General features: G+C 43.3%; 1 protein-coding gene across 14 annotated transcripts in view; it reads right to left on the bottom strand.

The window, feature by feature from the left end:
* Positions 1-11,601, bottom strand: part of DPH5 (diphthamide biosynthesis 5) — a 40,856-nt gene that overhangs the window by 3,724 nt on the left and 25,531 nt on the right. For 9 of the 14 annotated variants that reach the window (XM_084851735.1, XM_084851739.1, XM_084851725.1 and 6 more), the window contains exons 5-7: positions 8,122-8,242; positions 3,327-3,366; positions 886-989 (exon numbers count right to left, since the gene is read on the bottom strand). In XM_084851735.1, coding sequence (XP_084707861.1) covers positions 886-989; positions 3,327-3,366; positions 8,122-8,242 — 265 coding nt within the window. Of the gene's footprint in view, positions 1-885; positions 990-3,326; positions 3,367-8,121; positions 8,243-8,749; positions 8,919-11,601 lie in introns of all 14 variants that reach the window. The other 5 variants (XM_084851724.1, XM_084851728.1, XM_084851730.1 and 2 more) reach the window with 1 other exon arrangement.

Below are 11,601 nucleotides of genomic sequence, written 5' to 3'. Positions count from 1 at the left end.
TTGCTACTTGTGCATGAATGGCTGTTTTGGACTTGCCTCCTTCCAAGCAGGAGGCATGCTCAACAAAGTGGCTCATGTAGAATCTGCACAAAGGTTGACGTCTCTGAGGACAACTAATTCTTACTCTTATAGCCCTTGGCCTGTAAGAGTGAAGTGTGCTTCCTATTTTAATTTTGTGCCCCTGATATTGCAATATTTTGGGAAGCAAAGCAGGGGCAGGAAACCTGTGGTCCTTCAGATGTTGGACTCCAACTCCCATCAGCAGGCAGCATGGGTAGCCCAACAACATCTGGACAGCCACACGTTCCCTGTCTTAAAGTCTGACTATTAAAACACTCTTTCCCAGTCTCAGTGCATCTCAAACTGCTTTGTCGTAGCTAATGCCTCAAGAAGCAAATGAAGGGAAGTATTTTCTATCAGTGCGGGACACTGAGGAAGGTCAAAGTGACTCACTCTAAAATATGTCCATATGGGATTGGCATTTAAACAAAAAATGGTTCATTGAGCTTTGTGGCTGGTTTGTGTACAGGCCAGCATTCTGCGGCTGTAGCTATATGCCTCCAGCCCCACTGAAGTTCACTTCACTGTGGATGATAAGCCACAGAGTAAGCTTGGCCTCTATGCTAGTTATATCCTGCCAATTTTAGGATGGCCCATCTCCATAGCAAATTGGGAGTTTATCTGATTCTGGAACAGTTTCAAAAGGAGGGTGCTTAGTCTCAGAAAGTAGCGCATCCCTTAACCAAACGGGCGCCGTCCAGATGTGAGGCACTACACCTCTCATCTGCAGCTACAGTTGGGATGATGGGTGTTGTAGTGCAATACATCTGGAGAGCACCAGCTTTGGAGAAAGGCTGTGTTGGTGGAAAGAACTGACTTGCATACCTGGCTGTTTGCCTTGTAGCCTCCTATTCTGAACAACAGCAAGAAGCTGCTCAGCTGCTTGATTCACGCTCATGTACCGTGGTGGTTCATAAATCTTCTTTCCCCTGATAGAAGCAGAAAGTTTACAGTAGTGGGTCCATAATGGTCCTGTCATGTCCCAGTCAAATAGCAGTACCCGAGTCCAGGAAAGGCAAATTGCTCTAATACTCTAATACTAAGACAAAATTGGTAGTTAACATGCAAATTGGATCAAGTCCTGCATTCTGTCTCTGCACATGGCCACTCGGATGTCTCTAGACTAGGGATGAGCAACTTCTAGCTCTCCAGGTGCTTTGGCCTACAATTCCCATAATGCCTCACCATTGACTATGAGTAGCCCTAGCATCCGCTAGCAGCCTCCCCAGATGCTGTTGAACTACAACTCCCATAATTCCTAACCAGCATGGCCAATGGACTGGGCTGATGGGAGCTGTAGTCCAAAATCTGGGGATCCAAGGCTGGGAAAGGCTGTGCTAGTCAAAGGGCACTGCCTGCGAATGCAGAGGTCCATTTAGTTACATAGCTAGAAGCGGCTGCAGACCTAGCCATGTTTTGCATTCATCCTTAATGTTTTTGGTGAGAACTGGAATGAAAACGAGATCTATAGGTAGGCCTTGGCTGGAAGCAGATGGATCTTATCTGTGCTGTCCTCTGATCAATGGAAGACATAAAACAAACCTTTTCTGGCTTCCATGTTTTTAAACGGCCTGACCCAGGTATGTATTATGTACATGTGAAGACATCAGCAGGCTTTTCTATGGACTTCAGCATCACAGACCTGAATGTACAGGAGAAGCTGCTCCCACCCGTTAAGTTAGTGGTGATAAAGTCACTTGTGTGTGCGTACTGCAAATCAAAGCCATTGTGTGGCTGTTTTGATGCTTCCAACCTAGGAATTATAGCCAGCATGATTAAACTGAAAATACTCTCCCTCGGCTTCTAAAAGAGGTGCCACATACTGCACTACCTCCACAGCACAATCACAGTCACGTATATTTCTAGTCCCCTGCTAATCTATTGTAACTACCACTACCTCAGAGGGTGTGTTATCCGTGCCAAATTGGAAGGAAAGCCTGTATTTTCCTACCCTATACTGTATAGTTACATAATTATAGACCCAAAAGCCAGTTCTCAAGAGTTGTTTTCTGCAACGTTTGCCAACTCTGGAGTTGGACGAGCAGAGCTTATGAAGAAGTTCCAAGATAAATTTCCACTGGAGATTGTCAGACTGCATGAATGTGAATCTAAACCAAAGTGAGGACGTGTCCTAGAAATGATCCATAGTTCCAGTGCAGATGAGCTGGTGGAGAAGACTTAAGGAAGTTGACTGAACTGATCTCCCCCAGATTAGGCATACTGAAAACTCAGGAGGAGAAAAGAATAATACCACAGATGAAATGACTTGAGGTCAGAACAAACCTTACTTTCTTCACATTTTCTTTGGAGACGGATAATGCATACTGAACCCAAAAGAAATCAAACAAACTCATGAAACAGGCAGCTCATCTTACTATCCCATCACTGCTGATGGAAGAAGGCAGCTGAAAAAGGAGAGACAAAACAAAACGCTGGACGAAGACGCTTTGCTGCTTGAAGGGGAGCCCAAACGGTGCCACCCCTTGCTTTGGCTACGGCCAGTGCTTTAAAAAGTCCTGCTGCCATTCAGATGCCAATTCCTGCCATCATTTTATCTTCCCCTCAAGGTGCTGCCTGATGCAGGTTGTGTCAGTCTCTACAAGTAGGCAATCTGGTGCCCTCCAGATGTTTGGGACTACAACTCCCATCAGTCCTAGCCAACATGGCCAATGATCAGGGACAATGGGAGTTGCAGTCCAAAGCATTTGGAAAGCATCAGGGTTGTATCCAATGTTAGTCCTACTTAAGAGTATACTTGCTGAAATGAACTGGACCTTTTAGACTAATTCTGGATACAAGCCCAGGTTGCTCACCCCTGCCGTACTGCATGGCCATAGACCAAACCAAAGCACATGCCATTGAAACCAATGGTAGGACTCCCAAGGATTGGGAAAGTCATGCGCCTGGCCTCGTAACTGCAATTAATGGATCTCAGAATTAGGTACTCTCTCCTTACATGGCGAAGGGATATTTTGGCATTGAGGTTAGTCACAGATATCCAGCTTTCCCATTTAATAATCAGATTTCTTAACCGGTTTCAAACCCTGTTTAAGAGAAGGACCTGGTTGGCCTTATCTGTGGTTTACATTGCAGTAGATCCATGTCGGAGTGAATTCCTCCCATTCTCTGCCTTAACCCTACATGTAATCCACCAGCCAGCTTTACTAAGAGTTTTACTTATATGCCAACACTAACAGAGAATTATCTGCACACGCTATTCATTGCCACATGCTGAAAATGCACACATGTCTAAAGAGACAACTTACCTCATGAGATTCTCCATAGACTGCTCCTTTACTTTAATGTCTGCAGGGAAACATAATTGTATAAACACCTGGAGTTAATTGTGAATTTATTTATTTAGATATTTGTAACTCATTCTTCATCAAAAGATACTAGGGTGGTGAACAATAATATAATAATAAAAATAAAATACAACCATAAAATATTAAAAGGCAGTAAAAAACAAAACAGACTGACCAGCTTGGACTGACTTCTTTTCACAAGTATTAGGACATTTGGGGAATTTTTTTCCTGCGCAACTAGATGGATCCAATACAGGAATAGTACCCATTTCTCTCTCATATACACCAAGTTCACACATAACGCATAGTATTGATTGTTGAATCCTGGGTTGTCGTTTAAACCATGGGTTGTCATTATGACAGAACCTAGAACCATGAGCTGTTGTGCCAGGCTACAGAGGTGGCAGGCAAGAATGGTTTTTAATACCCCCTCATGCTAATACTACAGTGCCACAAAGGCATTTGGGATACAGGGGGGGAAAGAGCAGGCAAAGGAGAGAAACAACCCAGGAGTTAAAACAAACAATGTGTGCTTTGTGCACTCATCTGGCGGACAAATCATGGGTAAACCCTGGGTAAGGGACCAACCCAAATTCTGGGTTGTCATTATGTGTGAACCAGGTCTCACACACCTGCATGTATTGCCTTACCAACTGTATTCCAGATATTGTTTATAAAATGGAATCTACAACAATGTTGCCTTGTACAGTGCTGAGTTCCATTCAATATTCCAGCCAGCCATGTCTTCTTTCAGGGAACTCCATTCCCACTCCCTTGGTCATCCTGTCCCGTCCCCACCCAGCAAGCACCTGAATTCACTATTAGTATATACAAGTGGGACCTGCAACAAAATGTTGCAACATGGAGTGTTCCTTTCAGGGTTCCAGCCAGCCATGCCCTGTTCCAGGGTTCTCCACTCCCTCTTCCGGTTTCCTGTTTTTTTGTTTCAACCTCCCACGCTCAGTCTGTCAGTATTCAGTGCCTAGCATGCTCAGCCTCATGGGCTGTTTTGGGATGGCCGCACTCCCTGAGGACTTTCCCCCCTAAATATGTTTTATACTTCTACAAACTTCGTGGTTCCCCCAAGCCCACTGACACCTCTCTCTTGTGTGTGGCTGGTACTGTTTGGCCACACAAAGATCCATGCTCAAAGAATGAGTCCACTGTTAATATATAGGGCGATGTGCAAGATACTATCTGTTTTACATAGTTAAAGGCATTGCATTCATGTTAAATGATGCAAGAACTAATATCTTTTAATTGAAGCCTGCTAAGTACAGGTCAGCTGTAGGAAATTAAAGCTGTAGTTGTTACTTGGAAGCTCCATAGATTTTAGCGGGACTTACTGTTGCAGAAATATGTTTGGGGTTGGAGTCAAAAAGGTCAATAAATGCCTGAAGGTGTTTCATCTTGCTGTTTTCTAAGTGAAAACCTATGCTAAGTATCATGCTTCATTCAGTTCATCAAAGTTATCAGAACTGATACTCTACTAAGTTAAAGCAGCGTGAACAAGCTACAGGCAGAAGCCAAGCACCTTCACAGGTCAGAGCCTTCCTGTCTCAATCAAATTCTTAACAAAGATCATTCCGAACACTGCCCAATTTCTCTTTTCAGTGAATTTGTTCTCTGAAGTGGTTACCAAAATCTGCATACTATGAAACAACTGCAAGAGGCATCTTCAGATACACAAGAAAAAAAATGCCTCAGGATTTCTAAACCAGCAAAACAAAAATGTGACATCCTGCAGAACAGTGTATTCTACTAATTCAGCCTTCCCCAACCTGGTGCCTTCCAAATCTGTTGGACTACAGTGCCTGTCATCCTGGGGATGACAGGAGGTGTAGCCCAAAACATCTGGAAGGCACCAGGCTGGGGAAGGCTGGTCTAATTCAATAAAAAATGATGATTAATACACTTGAAGACGTGTGTGTGAGTGTGTGTGTGAGAGAGAGAGAGAGTGCAAGTGAGCGAGAGCATGCACTGTTATTTTTTGGATAATTTGATTCAGACAGGAAGGCAAAATTCAAGACACTTAGGCAACATTATATTAAAGTGCATTTTAAAGCTTTTTAAAAATGGGCAGCGTATGATATAATTAAGCTATTATTAATTTTCATCTTCTGTCTGTGTAGGAACTGAGGTAGCCTCATTCATCTTTCTAATGCCATTCACAGTTGTAATTTAATTTTATTCAGCTGAAGTTATATTCTCTGTAATTCATTTTCTTTAGCCAGCAAAAACATCTCCAGCCAACTACTTCGTAAGTACATTTTAGTTTTTAACCAATTCTTCATACTTCTCCTTTAATAAGCCAGACTATTTTTGCCAAAATAAAAACAACACTGGAATGAAAATAGGGGAGCAAAGCTAAAAGTTTAATGTTGCAAGATTGCTGCATCTTTTATCTGAAAAATTCAACAGTTAATTAATAAAAGCTCAAGTTAAAGTATTTGTTTCTGCCTCTTTCTGCAGCTATTAATAAAAACAAAAGAAAAAAAGACTCACAAAACACCAAATGGCTAGATTAAGCTGTATGTAGTAGAAGCTATAATGACATTTCTTTCATTGCAGCACTAATGGCAGGGAGCACTTAATGTGGTTTTAAATCCATCTCTCTCTCAAATGCACTCCAAAAGGCCAGCATCAATACAGTTTGGCTAGCTGTATGGCTTTTCATGTATTTCAATAGTTGGGGAATATCTGCAATAAATTTCCAATGTATAAATTGCTTCCAGTCCCCAATTCCTAGAGCAATTATGCATGCATGTCCTGACTGATTACATGCTGGCAAATGCAGCTCTTTCTAACACACAAGGAAATTGCCTTTTGACTTGGAGGTTTTGGGACACAATCCTGAAACTCCCAGCCTGTCATCAAGGAAATCAAGGGAAGTCATAGGGACACTATATGCTTACACGGACCCACCTACATTCAGTGAAATGTCTATGGTTAAATTCTGTAAACTCACAGAAAGCCTGTTTAGTTGGGGGGGGGGGGGATAATTCCATTTAGGCTGCCATCAAGGATCTTGCCAATCGAAAGGAACTCCATTCTCACGGACCAGTTTCTGCATCTAAACAACACTGAATGATCGAATTCCTTGCTAATTGCATCAGTCTGATTTCCATCCTGATCAAAATTCCATGTGTGTTTGTGTGTCTGTATATAATTTCCCTCGCTCAAGGGTTTCATGTGAGTCTGGATTTTGTCTGAAAAGATCTGTACAATTAAAATAAATCTTGGCTAGCTACGGAGGTCATAGGATTGCTTGCCTTTTCTGCTGGTCCAGATTTTGTGCTTTTAAGAACAGCCTGATACACAAACATTTAGCACAGTTTGGCTTTCCCAGCCGCCTCTCCCTCTGTGCCAAGAAAAGCTTAATTTCTGTATGTCTGACTACTGTTTAAGGCCCAAGAGCAGGGCCAATAAAAACTTGCCAATCCTAGCAGAGGGATGGACTTGCTAAAACTTCCCTTTTAAAACTCAAATGTTCCTTTTAAGATGTATGATAATCCATTCCCAGATTAGTTGAAGGACAATGTTTGCTGGATTCCCTTGATCACAGCTTAAGACTTCTAACCCTACAAACATATGCATGTCTACTCAGAAGTATGTTCCATTGGGTAACATGGAGCTTACTATCAGGTAAGTGCATAGAGGATTGTAGCATAAAGCTAGAAAATTAGTGGGTTGGGCAGGGCTCAGTTCTTTTTCCTTTTTACTAGATTTAATAGACAACTGCAATTTCATGGGACTAAAAGGACCAATTTATATATTCCACAAAATCTAGTGGTAAAGCTTATCCTAGCCTGTTCCACTTGGGACTGCAGGAGGTGGGGTGTGATGAATGTTACCCAAAGGGGTAACCCCTCCCCCACCCGCAAAACCCAAACAAAACCCTGCATATGCAAAAATAAACACCATATGCTATTTTCCCATGTATAGGGAAGTGTTTGGGATTTATTTTTATGTTTTTAGATGGAGGTGCATTTAAGCATGCAACCCTTTTCCTGCAGCTAGGAATGGTACTTTTCAGGAAAAGCTTCACTGTAGTTTTATTAAATGTATAAATGGAGAGATACCAATCCAGGAGTCAGTGCTTGCTCAGTTCATAATCAGACATGGACTAGACAATACATTTGCCACCTGATTGTCTATCCCAGGCTTTTCTTTTAGAAATAGGAGCTGCAGGGTTGTGGAAGGTGCAATCCAGTATAGGACCATAGCAAGCAGGGTATTATTATTTTTTACTCTTCCTCCCAGAAAACCTCCCCCAAACCACTATTTGCTTCCAAAAGGGCGGAAATGGCACTTCGGAGGGAAATGGGGGGGGGAACCTCCCTTCCTGCATGCCATGATCCTGTTCTGGATTTCCAGTCCCCATCCCTACGGGTGCTATTTCTAAAAGAAAAACAAGCCTGGGACAGAGAATCGGGTGGAGCATATTTATCTTGGTCTTGTTCAGCAAAGATTAGAGGCAGTTCAGAAGCGCAAGTTACTTGATTCCCTCTAATACCACCTCTTATGTTGGAGCTGAAGGCAGAGGACACACAAGGAAAAAGAAAAATGCACTTTTTTTTGGCATGCTACTTCTGTCCACAACTTGATGCTGGTGCTTCTGTGTTTGGACAGGAAGGATGGAGACCTTTGGTACATCTTCAGCCAGTCATTGTCCTGAGCTCCCAAATAGCGCCTGGGTACTTCAGTTAACAGAAGCTAGGTGTTACAAGGGACTACATACAAAGATGTTCCTTACCAAGCAAGCAGAGAGTGTGCAGCCCGTTTCTCCTGTTTTTTGCGATTTTGTCAAAAAAGCTCTCGGGCTTCCATGCATCAGTCCAGAAAACGACAGAAACCGTTTCTCCAAAATTGTAGAGCTGCCAAAGGGGGGTGGGGAGGCAAGGAAAAGCTTGTATCAAAGTTAGATTGCAGCCACTAAAATGAGCACAAAATCTGGTTATAAATGTGTGACGTATGATTTTGAGATTATGCTACTAGTACTGAACTGTGTTTATTTCTACATGACCAAAGACATGGTTCTGGAACTAATCATAGAAAGTATCACAGAATCATAGGGTTGGAAGGGGCCTACAAGACCATCGAGTCCAACCCCCTGCTTAATGCAGGAAGCCCGATTCCCAGGCGGTCACCCATCCAAGTACTAACCAAGGTTGGCCCTGCTTAGCTTCCAAGATCAGACGAGATTGGGTGCATCCAGCCCAATGGTCTCCTTGAAGCTAGGAGCACATGCCACAGGGTGCTATCGCCCTCATGTCCTGCTTTTGGGCTTCCCATTGGCATCTGACTGGCCATTGTTGGAAACAGGATACTGGACTAGACAGGGCCTTTCGTCTGATCCAGCAGGACTCTTCTAATGTTCTTACGTTAGTAGCAATGTTCTGGAACTGCACTCTGTGGTTGGGTTGCCTGTGCGCCTGCCTAGCTGCCTTCCTGCTGGCTCTTCTGTTTTTCATTGTGGTGGTGGCATGAAGGTACATTGGACCACACACAGGGAGCTGGGAACTGCAGGAAGAGCCAGGAACTGGACCAACACTGGAAGAGGCAGGAACAAAGCACAGCAGGACAGGGATGAGCAGAGGCTTGTGATCCCAGAGGGAAGCAAGCTGCCTGGCAGGTTTGCGGGGGAGGGGACCCATGGTGGGTGCTTTGGTCTGTGTGTGAGAGAGACAGAATGGAATGAATGCAAGAGAGAATTAATGATTGATGCATGAAGAGGATACAGAGAGAGGAGGGGCAGAGAAATAAAAGGGCCTTCTGATTCACTTTGGACTGAGACCCTGTCTGCAGCTACTGGTACGCAGCCCCCGGCCCTCTCCCCCCTGCCGAGGAAATGCAGCCCCCAACCCCCCAAAAGGTTGCTCATCCTTAGCTGTCATGAGCTAGAATCTAGCAGCCCAAGAGCCAATTCCATTTCAGAGAAGCTCTCGGGGGCACCATTCCATTGGTGGATAGGCTGAAGGCAAAAGCAGTGAGGGCAAACCCCCCAAATATACCAGCATATTATAGCTTGAAACTCTTTCCGCCAGTAACTATACTTTAGGAGAGGAATTTCAGCCTTTCAGAAGAGGGAAAACATATTGCACAAAAGCTGGGAAACCACCAAACGATTGACGGTTGCGGGGGCATGGCCAGGGAAAGGGCTGTGGCCTTCTGTTGAACCACAGATTTGGCCCCTAGCTTGATGGGCCAATGCTTCAAGGCAGCTTCTTTTGTTTATGCCCCTAGAACCCTATGTTCAGTTGATGATGCGTGGAATAAGACACAAAACGTCCTCTTAAATACTCTATTTGGGTAGGCCAGAAAGAGAACAAGCAATTCAGATTTTGCATTTCACAACCAAAATAGCCCTGCCAGGAACTTGAGAAAAAAAATTGCTCAAAGTAAGGGAAAGGTCAAGATGCAACTTTCAACTCATTGATGCCCCTCGAAATATTCAGTTCTCTTTCTCCCCTCCCCTCCAAACACACACCAGGCTAGATGCTTCAGTTTTGAATCAGAGTAAAACTAGACATTTTTTAAGGGAACTAATGTAACATTAAAGAAACGTATGCAAGTCTACTCCACCTAGCTCAACTGGGAAACATAGAATGGCAAAGTCTGGAATTTGTAAAAGGTAAGGGTGCATAAAAATTTGTGCAAACAATAGAGTGCAAATAGAAAAAAAAACAAGTTCGGGAATCCTTGCCAAGTACACAGATGTGACACAGTTACTGCTGAAGTGATCCAAAAGAATGGATCCAAAATGATTGCTATCCCTGTGCAAACATACCCTGTCTGAGTTCTTGCCAGATACCTACTCAGATGTCCCCCTTCCCTCTCATAGAGACAACATGTAGAGGGTACCTTCTGGTCTGCCCCAATATCTCACTCTGTTAAACTCTGCATCTACATTCCACTAGATTGGAATTTGATCTACCTAGCTGGAATATTCCCTGATGCTTTCCATATGCGCACTCATTTCATAGAGGAAGACAGGATCGTGGGCCTCTAAAATCATGTCAAAGAAGGGAAGTTCAACAGGGACCATTTCATCCATGCAGGGGAAGTTGCATTTGCTCAAAATTTTCTCCTCTACAAATTATTTGAAGGACAGCAGCCTTGTCTTCCTTTGTAGTTTGGTCGTCCTAATCACTAGGTCAAACAGGTCTGATTCCCATCAAGAGATGATGTTTTAGTGCATCCATTTTGCAGGGCATATTGCCTGAATAGAAATGTGAAGGCCTGGAAAAAATGGGACGGGGGTGTGGGATCCCATGCTTTTCCTCAGGGACCTTTTTGTTTGGTCCTGAGAAAAGAACCAGGAAAAATACTTTTTTCTTCTCTTTTTTCCAGGCCTTCACATCTCTGCCCCTATTTCTGAATACGTTCTCATGTGACAAAAGCTGCTATTTGACAAGTCAGAGTGAACTCGAGTTCTCAATGGTTTGCTTGAGGTCTTAAGAGGAGCTCCACATATGGCAACTGCTGCAGAAAACACTGGTGTTTCATCTCCCCCACCCCCATAAAATGCAAATGTATACACGTCTGGGAACCCTGGCCCAATCAGGTTTCCCAAATATATGTATTTGAGTATGCAACATGAAAAACCTACATGATGTGTTTGCTTCAGGAAACACAGGGTAACACCAATGATTCCATCAGCATCTGTAATGTATGGATCTGCCCTTAGATACCAACTTTCACCATGTGTGGGCACCTTTATATAACTTATTCAGTAGCCAGAAATGAACTCATGTTAGTGTGTCAAATGCTCTCTTAGAATCAACCCACAGAAATACGTTCTTGGTGGTTGCTCATGTGCAACTCTCTTCTACTGTAAACGTGCCTAACCCAGAGTGTTTTTCAGAAGTATGGTATGACTTTTTTATGTGGTTAGTGTGGTAGCAGTGACTGAGGCAGTGGGAGAATGCTTTAATACACGTGAGTTATGAAACTTGATTTGAACTGAGCATTTTATACTCATTAGCTACCCCGCATTTTTAGAGGGAGGCAGGGATTTCAATACATTGAGAAGCATTTTGATTCTATCATCAAACACCACAATGATCTTCAGGTAACATTTAGGTGAGATGGATGGGGTAGAACTAGACATCATGGCAGCAGGGCTCAACCTAGTTCCTAGAAAAAGGTAGTGTTACTTTACACAGTGTATAGTTAAACTATGGAATTCACTTGCATAAGAAGTAGTGATGGCAACCAATTTGGATGCCTTTAA

The sequence above is a fragment of the Heloderma suspectum genome, chromosome 4 (assembly GCF_057233095.1).
Source record: "Heloderma suspectum isolate Gila_16-S chromosome 4, 16-S_ref, whole genome shotgun sequence".
Lineage (NCBI taxonomy): Eukaryota > Metazoa > Chordata > Lepidosauria > Squamata > Helodermatidae > Heloderma > Heloderma suspectum.
The sequence above is the reverse complement of the archived record's forward strand: the minus strand, read 5'-3'. Positions and strand labels throughout refer to the sequence as shown.